Source organism: Marmota monax, unplaced genomic scaffold (genome assembly GCF_021218885.2).
Source record: "Marmota monax isolate L192 unplaced genomic scaffold, Marmota_monax_Labrador192_F-V1.1 WCK01_AAM20220418_F8-fsc00285, whole genome shotgun sequence".
Lineage (NCBI taxonomy): Eukaryota > Metazoa > Chordata > Mammalia > Rodentia > Sciuridae > Marmota > Marmota monax.
In genome coordinates this window covers 785,858-805,055 of record NW_026695045.1, presented here as the reverse complement: position 1 = coordinate 805,055, position 19,198 = coordinate 785,858, and the positions used below count along the sequence as shown (strand labels likewise).

Below are 19,198 nucleotides of genomic sequence, written 5' to 3'. Positions count from 1 at the left end.
AATTTGGCCTTCACTGAGACATAGGCTGAAGCATTGGTCTGGAAATTGAGTTTTCTAATAGCCACCCACAGCTATGACACACAGCCTCATATACAGGAGGAAAGCAGTAAATATCTGCTGAATGAAGAAGTCGCATCTACTGCAAACAACACCTCCCATATAAAGTTTAACCTATTTTTTGTTTGCCAAGATTGCTAACACAGGGAGGTAACCCTTTTGTATAAATGCCTCATCTATCCTGGTGCTAGGCTCCCGTCCAGTTACATTTGTCCTTGTAGACATCTGGGATAGAAAGTACAAATAAATGTAGTGGGAAATAAAGTTAACCTTGATTATAATTAGCAAAGGGAGAAACTTCTCCGGTTACCACACAGCAGAAAAACTTCCAACAAACATTAAATCAAACTTTCAGCTAATTTGTAGACTATTAAATTATCAAAAATCTTTACTAAAACCTTATAAATTTTAGCTAAAAGCAGTTAATGTGGCAATGAGACAAAGGAAAATAATAAATTTCAAATGAATATTTAAAAGCACAGCATGGGGCTGGGGCGGTAGCTCAATGGTAGAGCGCTTGCCTTGCACATGTGAGGCACTGGGTTTGATCCCCAACATCACATAAAAATAAGCAGATATTGTGTCCATCTACAACTAAAAAAAAAAAAAAAAGCACAGCATTCCCACTCTTAAAACTCTTAATACATGCTGCTACTTACAGGTCCCCCAGGTGGTCCATTCTGTTGTAGCCTGTGCTGTATAGACTCAAATAGACTATGTTTTCTAGATGAAAAAAATATACCACATGCATTTCTTTTCCCATTATGTATTTTAGCTGGATTTTCATTCACTAGCATTTACGGAGTTGTAAATCACATACCTTAAAATTCTTGGCGTTTAAGGAGAGTAGAACTGACTTTTCCTTTTCATTTTGAGGATTTTAGCTACCGCTTGAGCCACATCCCCAGCTCATTTTGAGGATTTTATTGCAACACCAAGGCAGGACTGGCAAATGTTGAGGTCCCTACCACAGCTCTGCCCTCCAGACCCAACAGTCCTGGGTACAGACTGGTTTCAGGACCATATCACTTTTTCCCTGCTAAATCCAGACAGACCTCACAGCCCTCAGCAGGCACAGGCAATTCATCAAATTGCCATGGCAGGAGAAAACATGCACCTTCCTGCTCTACTGGAGAAAGAGAAGGGGTCCTGAACTCTCCAATGTGATAAAGGATCTGTAATGATAAAGCTCCTTAATGTGATAAAGGAACAACTAAGGCATGCATTAACTTCTCATTTTATCACTCATGATTATCACCTTTTGTAGAGCCAATCAGATTTTTTCAAGACAATTCATTACACACAATATTCTTTAAAAACTTTGATGCTGTGATAGTGCAAACAGCATTCATTTTATTGCTCAACTTCGGCATGGGCACATACATAGTTAATTTTAAAAAACCATTTATGTAGATGTTATTGATAAAGCTCATGTAACTGAGTGAAAATACAAAGAATATCAAAGCTAAAACACTCTGTAATAAATACAAATACAATGAAAATGATAAAACTTTGTTTTTAAAGTCAGTTCAAGAGAAGGAAGAAAATTACATAAAGTGAACTAATTACATCTAGAAATAAAACAACTCAGCATTTGGTACAATCATCATCCTAATGTAAGAATGTTAAATACCACAAATGGCACCCGTTGACTACGCTGCAGCTTAAACACAGAAGCAGAGGAACCTGCTCTACCAGACCACAGAGGTGGCTGGAACCATCTCTAACTCCCGCCAGTGCAATCAGTCCAATGCACCCGAAGTTTAAAGCAGATTTAGTGTTGTAAAATAAAGCAAATTACATTGTATTTAAAAGAGGAGAAACTTGTGCTCTGGATTGTAAATACAAGAAAGAAAAAAGGACTTGATAAAAAAAATAAACCCATTCAGGGCAACAAACTATGTGCAAAACAATGTACACTATACACAGCACTATTTAAAAACTCTTTACATCAAGAAACAAGCCCTCTGAATCAAAATGCATCGCTGTACTACATATAAGCTCTACAAAGTAATCACTGTTCAAAATAATGAATTCATGATGGAACTGGCAAAAGTATGGAAAGGTGACACTTAACATTATCCGAAATAATAGCTAGAGAAAGGACAGGGAAGAAAAACAGTTAAAGGGATGTGTGGAAATAAATATTCACATTAAACATGAGGTGCAAATCCAAGTTTCAATGACACACTGCGTGTTTTTGTTTGATTAGCACCCATTTGGAAGTAATCAGTTAATGTAATTTTGAAATTGAAATCGAAATCATGTTTTCATTTATTATGTTGGTGGTACCATAGACATATTATGTAGGATAATTTCTTTCTCTTTAAGTTCTATTAAGTCATTATTATAAAGTTAAAAGGCACTCAAAAAGAGATGACATTTGCCTGTTTAATTTTTACTTATTCATATTTATTTATTTGTGTATATGTGTGGTACTGGGGATTGAGCCCAGGGGTACTCTACTACTAAGCTAGATCCCTATCCCCTTTTGATTTTTGATATGGGGGTCTCAGTAATTTGCTGAGGCTGACCTCAAATTTGTGATCTTCCTGCCTCAGCCTCCCAAGTAACTGGAATTACAAGTGAGCACCACGCGCCCAGATCTGCCTTCTTTATACTGTACATGAAAACTGTTAATATAATTTTATTATTACGGCATCCCTGTCAGTTATGAATTCTAGAAAGTATTCATCGTGTATTTACTTTTTACTGAAATATTATAAGAGTAGGCACAACTACAAACTGCACTCGTGCTTTATAGAAAAGAGAGATGGACCTGTAACTAATGTACTTTCACAAAAGCTAAAAATTACTGATAATCAAATAGCATTTCTGTACATTTCAAGATTTTCTTCAGTACTAAGAATGCAGTAGGAAAAACAGTGGGAAGAAAGGTTGGCATAGCTGCACATTACTGCTGCACAGTTATTATGACTAGCTTTTGTAGCAGTCAAATTTGGCCAAATAAAATACATTAAAATACTCAGAAAATTGTTTTTAAAGCAGCAAAGTCTCCACTTGTTTTATCCTACTCATTTCCCTACCCGCCCCCCATACCAACACACCCCAGGAAAGCTTACTTAGAATTCCAATATATAAAAGAAAAAATAGAAGCTGCTTTGGGTGAAGGGGGAAGGGATGAGGATAGGCTAGGCTTTCCCTCCCTTTCTAAACCATCACTCATCAGGCACCTCTGAGGAACCCTTTGGCTTCAAAAACACAGACTGGAACCTACTATATCACATGAACCAGAACATAAATGTTCTTTTCACTTGATATTTAAACTGCAAAATCCAAAAGTTGTCCAAAATATCACATCAATGTTTTTAAAAACAGAAGGTATATATTTTTTGTTGGCTGAATTTAAAAATCCACCTGTGATTTCAGATTTTTCCAATCTCTCACCCCGGAGTTTTGATTGTCTTCTGGATTGAATGACATGCCACGCACCTTGAAAGTCAGATGCAAATTTTCAACACTTAGGGAACTGGGATTCCTTTACTTCCAAAATTAATTCTTCCATTTTAAAGTGATTTGTACCACAGAGTAAAGCTTGCTAAATAATATTTAGAAGAAAATTTTCATTCTTGATAATTTTAGTTGAAGTTATGAGCAGCTAAACAAAGCTCCAGCATGGTTTACTTGATAGACACTTACACTGTAATTAAAATATAAATTAGGTGCTCTTATTAGAGGCTTTGGTTTATAAGAGTAGTATATATACTAAAGACAAGCTGACCCAGCAAAAGAATGAAAATTCTATCCCTTCCACATGCTCTGAGAAACTATAAAAATGCACTATTTCAATTTAAGGTGAAAAGTAATTCCAAAAACTCCTGATCATATTGATTCAAGATAAAAACATCAGTTTTTTTTTTTTTTTTAAAAAAGTCTTCTTAAAAACAGGAACTCTTGAACATATCTTAGATAAGAAATAAACTACTAAGTTTAGACTAAATGGTTGTATTATGAATTTGATAACCAAAATTATACAGCTGTATTTCCAGGAAATCCATGCTTGAAAAATATAAAAACAACCCACATAGGCTAGGTTGAACCACATAATGCAAAATATAATGCTCTATAGAAAAACATGATTAAACATGTAAATGGCTTAATTTCTCAAAGATAATGATTTTTTTAGCCAATTGTTTACAAAGGTAGAATAATTCAAAATAACTTTATTTATTTATTTTTACAAAGAGCAAGTACACGAGCTGTTCAAAATCATGTATTCAATCAAAATGAAATGTGACTTGTACCGACTGCTGAAGTTGTCTTGATGTATGAAAAACATGAAATCTGTGAAGCGTTCTGAATAGATTACCTTTTATAAAAATAGTAGTAGTCTTTAAGTGTAGAATACTGCCTAACTCTGGAAATGCAGGAAAAGTCAGCATTCTGTAAGGTTCAAGATATTAATTTTAATAGCAGCTGAATGTGTCCTCATGGCAAAGCATAAAGACTTTTTTTTTCCTTGAAAAGGAATTTCAAAATTGTCCTTTCCCCTCACAGTGTCCTAAAATTTAAAAGGGGGGTAGGGCGTTTTCCTGTATTTCAGCATTCTTTAAACTCTGCTGAAGGGAGGCTGTCAGTCAGGGGTATAAATAGAGTCTGGGTAAGTCCTTGAAGTTCATCATTCCACAGCAAATCCACATGTTTCTTCAATGGCTGTTAGCAGCTTTTCATAGAGCTTTTCATAGCTTTCATAGGGCGGAATGTCTATTCGATTGAAGCTGTGAATAAGTAAATCAGATATTATAGAGTTCATTTAAACGATCTATATACTAAATGTGTACTACTAATACAACCATGTCAATCTTTATGTCATACAGAATGTTAAAAGGCTGTATTTCTTTAAAGTATAGATTACTAATTTGGGATTAGTAATCTATACTTTAAAGATTACCAACTTCTGAATAATATTCTTTTAAATTACTTAATTTGAGTTATTTATCATTCCGTTTAAGTGTCAATTTACTGGTAAAAACAATAAATGAAAAATCAAATCTGTTAGGAACAAACACACACCTACACGGGACAGGGAGGAAAGTTACAAAAATAATATACCAGGTATGGGCTTTTGGCAGGTTGTTAGTACAGGCATCGATCTGGTGGATGGTAAAGAGGCGTGGGCCTGCGGCACCTGCAAAGGAAAAAAATGGGTCAAATCACCATGGGTATATGTCTCCATCTCTAAAATCTTAGATTAAAACTGGTACATAAGCCACAGGATGTAGGGATAGGAGAATGCTATAAATCCACACATGCTACCTCGGGGGCAGCAGAAAAAGAATGTGGGTTTTTAAAGTTGGTTTGGGTAAGGCTGTTCACCTTAATATGCTAGCATTTCATTTTTGGAAAAAGTGCTGAATTGAATCCTTTTGTCAAACTTCTTTTATAGATCAATATTCTAAAGAATGAGAGAAAAAAAGTAACTGGGTAAATTCAAGATAAAATACATATGCACAATTTTTTTTTAAAAATGACAACCTAATGCAAATTTAGATTTCATGACTCAAAATGGGCTAAGAGCAGATTAGTAGTTTATCATATACAATTTTAACACAGATGCCCCATATAAATATATGGAGAAGGAATACAATTTTGAGTTCTCCAAACAGGGAAAATGAACACAACTCAAAGGACACAACTTTGCCTGTGGAATTTCAAGGTATGCACTGTGCATGGCACTGACATTATGTACCAGTCTTGCTTTGTATATCCTCCCTCATCACCAGTAGCAGCAGCTTTTAAAATGAAGAGCTTAAGAGGTAAGGAAAGCACAGTGAAGTACCACAGTCATTAGCAATATTACCAACTCATCCAAAATTAAACAGCTTATTCCTCAGAAAAAATTTCTTAAAAAACTGGAATATTGTTATACATCAATGGTCTGAGGCCATGCAATAATTGAAGTGCTCTGACCAAACAGATGTCTTCCATGACCCAAACTGCCTGTTTCTATTAAAAGAAAGAGTAGAGGGGAGAGGCATGCAGGGAGGTAAATATTTTGCAAGGTTGAAATGTGAACATGAAATGAACAACTTCCACTACAGGAATGTGCAACAGAAGTATAAGCAAGCAACCAGAAAACAAAAGACAGAGCATCACCATGAATAGTCCAGTCTAGCATGCAGCACTCACTACAATCACAGAGAACCCGGCAGAAAAGGCTCTTAGGAGGGCAACAAAAGAAGGAAGGAGAAGAAGATTTCATGGTATGTATTACAGATAAGAAACAGAGTGAAAAGAGAATCTGTTTATAAGCACATGGTTTGTAAAATATCTGTACAAACTAAATATTGCCATCCCCACCTCCACAAGCTTACAAGAAGCTTAGAGAAGCTGTGCCAGTCTCTCCCTCTTTTTACCTTGTAGTGCTTTGAAGCCCTGCAGAGGCACTCTAGATGATCCTGTCACAAACTGAAGCAATCGTGCTCGTCGCTCTTCATCAAAAAACTCCACAGCTTTCCAGAACCACTTAACGACATTGCTGTCTGGTGTACAGTGTTTTAACCGGGTGTTTACCTTCCAGTCATTGACATCTATTTTTCCAAGTCCACAAATAATGAGCTGTTAAAATATTGCAGAAGTAGATGAGCCACTAGAAACCAAAGCCACATCAAAAATTCTTCAAAATAAAACTTAAAGATTTGTGGTGTTAGTTCTCATTTGGTGCCTCTTAATCAAAGGTGCACATGATAAAACATTCCAAAATATATACACCAAGTCCTATGCTCAGAGGTTCTAATTCTTTGCATCTGGGTGACAGGATCTATATTTTAAAAACAAACAGAGGTATCTACTCACTGTAGATTCCCTCCCCAGGATCTGAAAATCACCACTGTGATGGACTCAACAAGACAAAAGAATTGTGAAAATTCCACAGTTTTATAACAGAATTGCATTTTTTTAAAAAAGGACAGAAATTGAGACACATAAAGTTTATTTGTGCCTTCCACAGACCCACATCACATTCTATTAGTTTCAACACTATTAGCTTTGTGATTTGGGGCATTTCAATTCCATCAGCCAACAGTTTCCTCTGCTGTAAAATGACAGTTACATCTACACCACCACATTCCATGAAAGTGACTCACAGTACACAGCAACTCATGAAATGTTGTCTTGAATAAGTGATTGACACAACTTGCTTAATAATCTTAAAATTATATTAAAATATGAAATATATGAACACATTGATATAAAACTCTGCTTAGCATCCTAATGCAGGGTTAGTAGAGATGAACTATATCAAAATCATTTGAGCACTACTAATACATCTCTTTAGGGTCCAAGACTAACTCATCTTATTAATCTAACATGTTTATAATGGTGAATTATGAAAGTATATAATATAAAACACAATGTAACTTGTGTATCCTAGATTATAATTAATCCTATTAATCCAGTGTAACTCTAAAAAGTTTAAACAATTTCATTAGTAGTTGAAACTATAAGTAAATCCCACCCCTACTGAACAAGATCTCCAACGAAGTTTGTATAGGCTTCTAAAAGATTACTGAATCTAAGTCACTGGGAAAAGGTTACCCTAAAAGGATTATGGATGCATTCAGAACACAAAAGACACCTTCTAAATTCTTTGCTTTCTAATTTCCATTCCTCTAAAGAAAACTCATTTGTTTCATAAACAGATGAAAAGGTCCTGTATCTCAACTTTAGTGCCCCTTCTGCTGCTATGTGTCTCTCCCCTTCCTGATTACCTCCTTCTGGCCATATTACTATGAATAATAAGTTGCAGAAGGAATGGAGATAGCACTAAGACAAACGAACCTTTTTAGATTTATTTGCAAACAGCACATTTAGTTAGGACACTGATATTAATGAATACATGTTTTAAGATAGTTGTAGACTTCAAATATTTATGCTATCCCTAATCACTAAATAAATTTGGAATTTTTGGCAGAATAAAACCTCATTAATTTTTCAAAGTAGTTCAGAAGAAACTTCAGATGTGTTTGTTAAAGATGTTTATTATAACTTTAACCAGATTGTTAAACTTTAACCTATTAAAGATGTTAATCATTAAAGGTGACTATTAAAAGATGTTAACCATCTTTAACCAGATCTGAGGTGCTAAAAAGACTAGCTTTAATCAGAAACAAACTTTTAACTGTTGAGTATAGCTACTGTTGGTATATGAATGTTTCTAAAGGTCTAAAGGTGATTAGATACTGTACAGTTTTCCTAAGTGTTTTATTTATTTCCTCTAATGATCTGTCTACTAAATGTTTTCTAGCAAAGTTTAGTACAAATCCAACTGAGCTTAGACCTTTATCCAAATAAAGTTCAATATGATAATTGACAAGGCTTTATTTAGTTAAATCGATAACCACTAAATCATGGAACGGAAAAAAAAATTGGAAGAATATACACATAAGACATGAAGTCTGTTTAAGAGAAGAAAGGACAAAAGGAAATTAAGAATGTTCACATTGTGCCAGGCATAATGGTGCATGCCTATAATCCCAGGAGGTTGAGGCAGGAAAATCTCAAATTCAAGGCTAGTCTCAGCAATTTAGCAATGCCTTAAGGAAATTTGTAAGACCCTGTGTCAAAATAAAAAATAAGAAGTGCTGGGAAGGCTGGGGTTGTGGCTGAGGGGTAGAGTGCTCGCCTAGCAAGCTAAGTTCGATCCTTAGCACCACATAAATATAAAATAAAGATATTGTGTCCACTTAAAACTGAAAAATAAATATTAAAAAAAAAAAAAAGAATAAGTGATAGGGATTGTGGCTCAGTGGTAAAGTACCTCTGGGTTCAATTCCCAATACCAAAACAGGAGAAAAAGAAAAAAATGTTCATAATGTAAGCTTACTCAAAGATATTCCAAGCATAAAAGACTTCCGGTGAATAAGAATTCTCAAAGCACTGAACCATAAAACTTTCAAAGCAGGGAGGAAGAGCATGAGAAGAAGATTACCACTAAATAGGGAAGAGAGGTGGGAGGGAAAAGAAGGGAGAAGGGGAATTGCACGGAAGATGGAAGGAGACCCTCATCGTTATACAGAATACATGTATGATGTTGTGGGCGGGGGAAGTGTATCACATTAGATTGGGTAGAGAGAAGTGATGGGAGGGAGGGGAGGGGAAGGGGGGATAGGAAGGGCAGCAGAATAAAACAGACATTATTATTGTTATATGTATATAGGTGACTGTATTGACAATGTGATTCTACAACCTGTACAATCAGAAAAATGAGAAATTATACCCCATTTGATTCAAATGTATGAACTGTCAAGATCATTGTACTGTCATGTGTAACTAATAAAAAAAATTAAAAAAATAAAAAATACACTTTCAAAGCATTAGAAACACAACTTACCTCTAAAAACTAAGAAACAAAATAACTGCTAATCTTATCACGCTAGATGATGTCATAACATGGATGTACTGACCTCTAACTCTTTCTCATCAAATGTCTTCAGCAGGTGCTGGGGAATCACTTCATTAAACCCTTTCTGCAGAGCCAGGAACTGAGCCTCAATGCCTCGTAAAAATCTCCAGTTCACATAGAGCCTATAAACATCAGGCAGGGGTTTTGTATGATCAGATATATTTAGATTTGGTAATTAATGTGAATCACTTCTTCAGCAACACTGTACTTTATAAACATCTAGCATCAAGAATTTATTCTAGGGCTGAGGTTGTGGTTCAGTGGCAGAGCGCTTGCCTAGCGTGTGAGACACTGGGTTCGATTCTCAGCACCACATACAAATAAATAAAAAGATCCATCAACAGTTAGAAAATAATTTTTTAAAAAAAGAATTTTTTCTAAAGTTTTTTTTTAAAAAACCTCAAACTAATGGGGATAAATGGATCCCAAGCTGTGAGGCAGTTCAATCTTGATAAAATGTAAACTTCCACAAATAAAAGCAATATCAATGAAGCAATTCTTCAAATCAGAGAAACTACTAGTAAACTAGAAGTCTACTAGAGCTCAGATAGTCTGAGGTTCAACTCCTATTGGCTGAGGGTATAGACCTGTGGTACAGCACGTGCTTCTTAACATGCACGTGGCCCTGAGTTCAATCTCCAGCAAGCATACACAAACAAACTTGATAAAATTTCTTTCTTATACCACACATTCCAACAAACCAGAAAAAAATAGCCCACTGACTCAAAAGATGACCATTTTTTCTGGCTGTATTTGAAAATGTTATCAGAATGTGTTGCTGGGTCTTCTGTTTATATCTAGGGCAGGACTATTGGGGAAAAGGAGGTAGGGAATCTTCATATCCAAAATGAGAAGAAACTAAAGCCAACAGCACTTTCTGAATAAATATTCATTGTTCACTGGAAGCTGTAAAAACTCTGGAAGATGTCACTTTACCCCCTCCCCCCCCCCCAAAGCACTAAACTATACATCAACTGTATAACTTGTGCTCTGACTGGAGTTTGTCATTTAAAAATAAATTGCTTTCATTTACCTGTCTACCCAGGAAACCTCTCAATCTAACACATCAGGACTACTTTTCTGTCAAATTTGTTATCAACATTTCCTTTTCAAAACTTGGATGACTATTTCTCTAATTAATAAATAATTACTTAATATTATATTGTCTGGAGGATCTGTTTGTTGGTTTAAAGGGGCAGCAAAACCATGTAACTCTTGTCCTTGTTTATCTCACTCCTACAGTTGCATAGGATTTATTATTGTGTTGATAAACACATAAGCCCTGGAGACAGTAAATCTAAAAACTGAGGACACACTGGATCCTAGACTGACAATGCAGCAGGATGAGAGAAATTCCCAGCCATTCTTACAGTTTTTATCAGAAATGTAACAGAGCAATCACCAATATAAAGAAAAATCAAACATTAACCATGGAGACCAAGTGAAACCTGAAAGTCCATTCTTCTGCCCTCTTTACCCTCCCTATTTTCAGGCCCCCACCTCTGCTCCCTCCCTCTAGCAAATACTATATTTGGTATAGAACCAAATAATTATACAGCCATATAATTAAAAAAAACAACAAAACAATTTTGTCCCTAGGTAATTCTTCTAGAACTTGCTTCTTAAATCTTATAGCTTATACAATCTCTCTTCTTAAACATCCACATAATATTGTACTGAATGTATAATCATTTTACTCTAAAAACATTTTGGTAGTTAATTTTTCTATAAGCATTCTTTAACTGAATATCCTTATTCATATTTTGTTAATTAGATGTGTGTTTCTGTAGAAGAGTCCCAAAAACAGAACTTCCAGTGAAAGGGCATATGCAAGTTTCCTTTGGTAGCTGTATCAAACTGCTTTCCCAAAATCCCACCAACAGTGTATGAAACTGAGAGGTCTCATTTTGAAAGAAGGAATATTTTAGCTAATAAGATTTGGGGATAGGGGCTGGGGTTGTGGCTCAGTGGTAGCGCGCTCACCTAGCACATGCAAGGCCCTGGGTTCAATCCTCAGCACCACATATAAAGGTATTGTGTCCAAAAAAAAATGATTTGGGGATAATAATATATACAAAATAGCAATAGTATTCATGTTTCTGTGTACATATGAAGCTCAAACTCCTAAATCTGATCCAGTTTTATATTTAGAAGACTTTAGTTACCATAGTAAGTATTAAACCAATTTCAAAATTCCTCAATTTGTATTTTATAAAACATAAAGAACATTTTCTTATATTTCTCCCTCAAACTCACTAGGTACTCATTTATAAATAGGCAAAGTGCTAGGAATACAACACAAAGTTCCCTGAAATAGCTATACTACACATTGCTTTGATGCTCCCAGTCTCTGGCATTCCCACCTATGTGCAGCCCCTCCTCCCCAATGAACCTGGGCTGGCCTGTGACTCACTTCAACCAAAACAATACAGCAGACGTCATGTTGACAGTGCCATGCTAGTTTTTAAAAAGATCTGGAAGCTTCTGCTTTTGTGCTCTGGAAAGCCAGCCACCCCCAAGAAATCTGACTGTTTTGCTGGAAGAGAGAGAGAGATCTTTGATGCTATAAAGGGAGTACCAAGGAGCCTAGTGGCAATGAGGCCCCAGACAATGCCCTCAGATGAGAGTTGTTCCTGCCAGCCCACAGCCATTTGAGCCATCCTAGCTGAGTTCTCACTTGTAAGAATGAAGAGGCCACCTTGGCACTTTAGTCCAGCTGACTATTTGTGGAACAGCAATGTGCCATCCCTATTATTCTTCGCCCAAATTACTAACCCCTGGAATTGTGAAAAACAACAGTGACTGTTTCTAAGTCACTAAATTCTATGAAAGCATATTTTATAGGAATAAAACTACTTAATGTTTGTCCATACTGACATTCTAGAACATTACAAAAATTCTCAATCTTGAGAACAGATAAATGTTTACCTGACATATTCTTTTTTATTTTCTTCATTAACAGGGATACTCTTGCCATTTGGTTTGAGTTCATGCTGAATAATTTCACCATATGCGTTATGTTCAACACAGAAAGTATGGTCCAAAACACCTGTAATATCATTTTCACTGGACAGGAAACAGAAAAAGATACATAACTGGGAAACCTAAAACATCAATCCTATAGGTTTATTAACTGGTGAGACAGATAAAACTAAGATAGTTTTATGACATGATAAACATAAGGTCAGATTCATCTTCTACTTTTTATACTACCACATACTTTTCTTGGGCAAAAAGTAAAAAAGCTTTAATATAAATACAAGTAACATTTCACTTCCTTAGTAATGAGAAATAACCTCGATCAAAGCTGAACTTTGCTAGGACCACAATGTAAGAAAAGTTCAGTTATATTTTGACATTCAGATAAAAGGCCTTAGGGAATCTGGGAACCTCCTTCACTGACCTGAGTAATCCAGAGAAAGTAATCTGTACATTTCATAAAAGTAAGTACTACCAGCATATCTTCCTAAATTATTTATTAACCTAAATAGAATTAGTTCTTATTTATGATTCTTATTTATGATTCCAACAATCAGCACTTCATTAAAAAGCAATGGATTCAGAAATTCGCTATTCTACCACATGCAAAACAGGAACAGAACTTTACCACATTGAGGAAATCATTACACATAGTACTGTATACGTAAATAGTACAGAATATATAAATTGAGTATCCCTAATTTAAAAATCCTAAATCCCATAAGTTCCAAAATCCAAAACATTTTCAGTGCCAACATGATGCCCCAAGTGTAAAATTCCACACCTGACCTCATGGGAGGGGTCAAAGTAAAAACATAGGCACACTAAAAAATAAGTATAAAATTACTTGTAGGCAATGTAGATAAGGTATACCAAAAACATAAATGAATTTTGTATTCAGACTTAGGTTCCCCCCACCACCACAAAAATATCTTAAGTATAGACAAATATTTCAAAATCTAAAACAAATCCAAAATCTGAAAGCAATGCCAGTTCCAAACATTCTGGATAAAGGATACTCAATCTGTACTAGAATTTCTTCCCTTTTAAAGTAATAACACCTGCTAACTTTAAGGAATTTGAAATGTATAGGAAAGCAGCAGAAAGGGGGAAAGTCTTATGTGGGCCTATTACTCATGTAACTACATTTAATATGTTTTCAGCACATATTTTTTTAAGTTTTAAAATAAATAGTTTTGAAATGATTCTTTTTTAAAGCTCATATTCTAGCTATAATAAACAGATATAAGATTCCACCTACAGTATCCACACCAAACTGTTATGAAGATCTGGATCAACTAACTCCATGTCATCCAAAGTAATTGACTTTCCAAGCAACTGTTTATAAAAAGGCAATGTAAAACCACCATCAATATAATGTCCATGAAACACAGCCATTCCCATTATTCGTCCAACGAAGTGGAAATATGATAAATGTTCCTGAAATTGAAAAAAAGTTTATATAAATACTCAAGCTAGAAACTATCAAAGAAGTTTTTAAATAAAAAGTAAATATTTAAGTAGGCATTAAGATTTTTTGATAAATATCAAATTTGTACTCCGTGACTATTTAAATGGAACAGATTGTCACATCAAAGCTCAATAAAACTCAGGAATGTTTCTGTAGGGCACATTCAAGCTTTTATACATCACTATAAAATAACGTGTTACAGTTGATGCCTCTCTCAGACGGTAAAGGTACTTTGTAAAATTTCTCTTTTAGAAATCAGTCCAAATTATAGTCCCACTGCAGCTTTACTTAATTGCTTGTAGATAGGTTCTCTTCCTAAGTTCATAATAATGTATAATAGGGTTTAAAAAGTATAGCACTAGCTGGGGTTATGGCTCAGTGGTAGAGCACTTGTGTGAGGCACTAACATGTGTGAGGCACTGGGTTAGATTCTCAGCACCATAAATAAAGTCCATCAACAACTAAAAAGTATATTAAAAAAAAGTGTAGCTCTATACTAAGTTCGCAATGTACAAGGTCCCACTTAACTCTCACACTCTTCTCTGAGACATGAACCATACTTATTATTTTTAGTAATTAAAAAATTGAGGCTTAAGTTAATGAGCTCACCCATATCACAACTAAGTAAATGATGAGAGTAGGATATGATTCCATGTCTTCCAATCCCAGAATCTGTGTTCTTAACCATTTCTATTATTCTGCTTTATGTCATAATTTAACCAATCTTCCTTCTTATGGATAACTGTTTTGTTTTTCTTTTTTTGTTCTTCTTAGATATACATGACAGTAGACTGTATTTTGACACATTATACATACATGGAGTATAACTTATTCTAATTAGGATCCCATTCTTGTGACTGTACATGATATGGAGTTTCACTGGTCATGTACTCATATACGGACATAGGAAAGTTATGTCCGATCCATTCTATTGTCTTTCCTATTCCTATCTACCCTCCCTTCTCTTCAATCCCCTTTGTCTAATCCAATGAACTTCTATTCTCCCCCCACCCCCACTGTGTGTTAGCATCCTTATATCAGACAAAATATTCAACATTTGGTTTTTGGGAACTGGCTTATTTCACTTAGCATGATAGTCTTCAGATCCAACCATTTACCAGCAAAAGTCATAAAGTCATTTTTTTATGGTTGAGTAATATTCCATTGTGTATATATACACCACACTTTCTATATCCATTCATCTTCTGAAGGGTACCTAGGTTGGTTCCATAGCTTAGCTATTGTGAATACAGCTGCTGTAAACAATGATGTATCTGCATCACTGTAGCTGATTTTAAGTCCTTTGGGTATATACCAAGGAGTGGGAAAACAATCAAATGGTGGTTCCATTCCAAGTTTTTGAAGGAATCTTCACACTGCTTTCCATAGTGGCTGCACCAATTTGCAGTCCCACCAGCAATGTATTGAGTATACCTTTTTCCCCACATCTTCACCAATCTTATGGATAACTATTGTTTTCAACTAGGGCTATTATAAAGAATAAACAGCCCTGTGCTTAAATTGTTGCATATATCCATAATCATTCACCTGAGAAAATTTTCTAGAAGAATTACTGAGTCAAAGAGCATGACTAGGACGTGAACAAGTAATTTCTATTATAATAAACTATATTGAGTCAGGCATGGAAACTTATGCCTTTAATCCCAACTACTCATGAGGCTGAGACAGAAGGATCCTAAATTCTGGGCCAATCTCAGAAATTCAGTGAGATGCTGTTAAAAATTAAAAAGAATAAAAAGGAATGAGGAGGTAGCTCAGTGGTAGAGTACACTTGGGTTCAATCCCTAGTACCACAATCAATCAATCAATGTAATAAACTTCACTTGATATTTAGAGATAAACAAGCACTATAGGTCCCAATTCACATCATTACAACTATAAATCATACCGGATTCACTGCAGAATCAGGGTTGATCTGCAATGTATAGATGTCATCTCTTGAGTACTGGAAGAGGCCATAGTATGGATTCAACATTTCATGTGACAGGAGATACAACCATTCCCTAGAAAACAAGATATGACAAAAATTTTTTGTTAATCGATAATGTTTATTGATATACCATTCAACATTTTAGCAAATATTTTTCTTTAATTAAGAAAGGAAAACAGCCAGGTGTAGTGGCACACGCCTGTAAACCTCATACATAAATGTTTCTCATTTGTCTGGTTGTATATGATGTAGAGTTACACAGGTAATTTTGGGCAATTTTATTACATTTTATTACATCAGAGAGTGTAAACACAGCTTAAGGCAGGAGGATCCTGAGTTCAAAGCCAGCCCCAGAAAAAGCAAGGCACTAAGCTACTCAGTGAGACCCTGTCTCTAAATAAAATACAAAATAGGGCTGGGGAAGTGGCTCAGTGGTTGAGTGCTCCTGAGTTCAATCCCCGTACCCAGAAAAAAAGAAAACAAAGTACTAACTGTAGTTATACTTAAGTCTCTGCTCACTCAATTTGGGGCAATTTTTTTAAATTAATTTTTTTTTACATTTTTAAAATTTGTTCTAATTAGTTATACATGACAGTAGAATGGATTTTGACACATCATACATAAATGAAGTATAACTTCTCATTTGTCTGGTTGTACATGATGTAGAGTTACACAGGTAATTTTGGGCAATTTTAATACATTTTAGCATCAGAGAATATAAACACATTACCTAGCAGTTCAGCTACTCATGAAATGCTACAGCCCCATAGTCTGCTACTTTAAATGCTAAGTAAATTTGTAATCCATGATAAATACAAAATGAAGGGGAAAACATGGCTTTATTTCAAAGCATCCATGTCATGTAGACTATCCTAATTCACTCCCATTGTGGCAGGTTTATACAAGTTTATATGGATATACAACATTCATTTACTTTTACTTTTGGACAGTGGGGTGTTTTGTTGATGATATTGTTTTAGTAAGAAAAATTCATCATCGATTTCATTATATTTTATTGAATGCAGCCTAAAGCATACCATGATAAGAATATAAGAAATCAGAAATTCTAAGGCACTTGGCATAGGTGTGAATACAAGGACCAGTCTGCATTCTCTGGTTATGATTCACACTACTTCTTCATTTCCAGTGTACTACATCAACGTTTTCAAAAACTTCACAATAAATAGTACTACTGTCCCAAACTTAATAAATCCTTGATAGTTTTCAAAGAATAAATGAATACGTATTGTGTCACTCATCTTGGTAGAAATGAAATAAAATCACTAGTCTAGAACTTCAGAGAGACAGTTCTAATCCCAATTCTTATTCCTGAGTTACAGAAAATTATTTAAAATGGTGTGTTTTGACATTATGGATTAAGTAGCTTAAAATGATACATTTTTAGCAAATGGGGTAGAATTCCCAATTAAAGGAAAAAATTTCAAAATTCAATAATGTGATAGTCTAAATCAAATTACTATCATGATATAACACTTGAAAAATTACCATAGATAAAAAAGAAGTGAAGTCTCCACATATGCAGCATCCCAACAACACAATACTCACTGATATACCTTGCATGTGAATCTGTGTGTTTTTGTCAAAGAAAATCCCAATTTTTGTTTTTTTGCCCAAGTTTTTAGAATATGTATAAGAGAAGAACTTAACTATTTGGGTGTTCTACTACAGAATAAAGTTCAGAAAAAGCCATTCACTGCTAATCCCATTTATTTTGCCAAAATCTTGACAGTATATAAGGTTAAGAAAGGATTTTTATAAAAGACTACTATTTCTATACACATAGATACCATTAGCATATATTGTTTTCCTACAAACATATGAATTCTATTTATGAGTAAATCGTAATTCCACAAGAACTACTAAGTCCTAAATATGATGTGCAAGAGAACATTTTTTAAAAATATTAAAAGAAATTAACCATTTGCCATAGGTGACAGAATGAAGATAAGTCTACAAATGAACACAAGTGATATTAAATAACAGCTATAGGACTTAGTGGAAGCACTATTAAATGTAAGTTGGCTTTAGAATAAGGAAACAGAATTATTTCGATAGTCCTTTCAACATTTCTATTCAGAGATATATTGTTTCTCCTACATATACATAAAGTGAATTTTCACATGTGGAAAAAAATTCTAATAGTATATATATGCCATCAGAAATAAATCAAATGGTAATTAAATGTGTAATTATGAATGCAACAGAAACATTATAACTTCTGTACTGAAACATTCCAAGGACCATCATTAGACCTGCCATACACACAATTATTTAGCAAGGTAAAAAAAAACTGGCAATGGAAGAAAAAGGAAACAGTAATTTAGGTAATACATCATTAAAGTCTCAAGATTATTCCTGACAATGAAAAGCAGAGGAAATAATAAATGCTAAGAAAGAGAAATGATGAAAACACAGGGCCAGCTAGTCCTACCAACAGTCCATGAAGGGTTGCAGCTATTTTCAGAAAAAGTCTCACTGTCCTATCCTCATGAATGTATCTACAGAATTTTCCCTGTTTTGCAAACATTAGGGAATATAATACTAGAAAATAAATCTCCATGACAAAGCTATATCACAGGAAGTGTCTTAAATTTGTAAGTATAAAGATCTACATATCATTAACTGACAAGAAAGTCTTTACCTGGCAACCCCTCCATAATCAAGGCCTTCTTCTCCACGAAATTTTATCATTAATCTCTTCCAGAGATCTTTTGGTCTCATTTTCATGACCTGTCGATATGACTCCTGAAAAAATATATATATATATTATTATTAGGTGTTTTTAACCTATTAAACTCTCCCTCCCATCTCACTCACAAAACACAATTTAAATAAAGTGAAATTTGTCCATTAAATCAATGAATAAATTCCAAATATTTTAAAACGCACAGCATTTTGAAAAACAAAATGGATAAATATTGTATGAAAACCCTACTAGGTACTAGTAATGTTTCCACTCACAATCAAAAGAGAATTTGGTAGAAGAGCAGATTTTTTTAAAAGTTGGTTGAACTAATCTTAGATTACAGGCACCAGTAAAGTAAGTGTAAGAAAAACAAAGTTCCAAAAGAAAATAAGCAATCATAAAGTGGTCTTCATTACATAGACAGCCTTATATCATTTTAAAATATGAATAGTAGACTACAAACAAGGTCAGAACTGCTCTGAAAGTAAAAAGTGCATCCTAATTTAGGAAAAGGGTTAACAGATTCCAAATGTCTTTTGTACAAGAATCCTCTATGGAAAACCCCTACCTTTGGCCTCTACCACGTATTATGACAAGAATTTTGAAGCT

At 34.6% G+C, this 19,198-nt stretch overlaps 1 protein-coding gene across 3 annotated transcripts in view; it reads right to left on the bottom strand.

Annotated features, from left to right (window-relative positions):
- Positions 1-1,390: 1,390 nt before the first annotated feature.
- Smurf2 (SMAD specific E3 ubiquitin protein ligase 2) overlaps positions 1,391-19,198 on the bottom strand; it is a 109,082-nt gene continuing 91,274 nt past the window's right edge. For all 3 annotated transcript variants that reach the window (XM_046427736.2, XM_058573715.1, XM_058573714.1), the window contains 8 exons: positions 18,545-18,648; positions 15,841-15,955; positions 13,722-13,900; positions 12,410-12,547; positions 9,483-9,603; positions 6,435-6,636; positions 5,131-5,206; positions 1,391-4,796 (listed from right to left, as the gene is read on the bottom strand). In XM_046427736.2, coding sequence (XP_046283692.1) covers positions 4,697-4,796; positions 5,131-5,206; positions 6,435-6,636; positions 9,483-9,603; positions 12,410-12,547; positions 13,722-13,900; positions 15,841-15,955; positions 18,545-18,648 — 1,035 coding nt within the window. In that variant the 3' untranslated portion in view covers positions 1,391-4,696. The remainder of the gene's footprint in view (positions 4,797-5,130; positions 5,207-6,434; positions 6,637-9,482; positions 9,604-12,409; positions 12,548-13,721; positions 13,901-15,840; positions 15,956-18,544; positions 18,649-19,198) is intronic.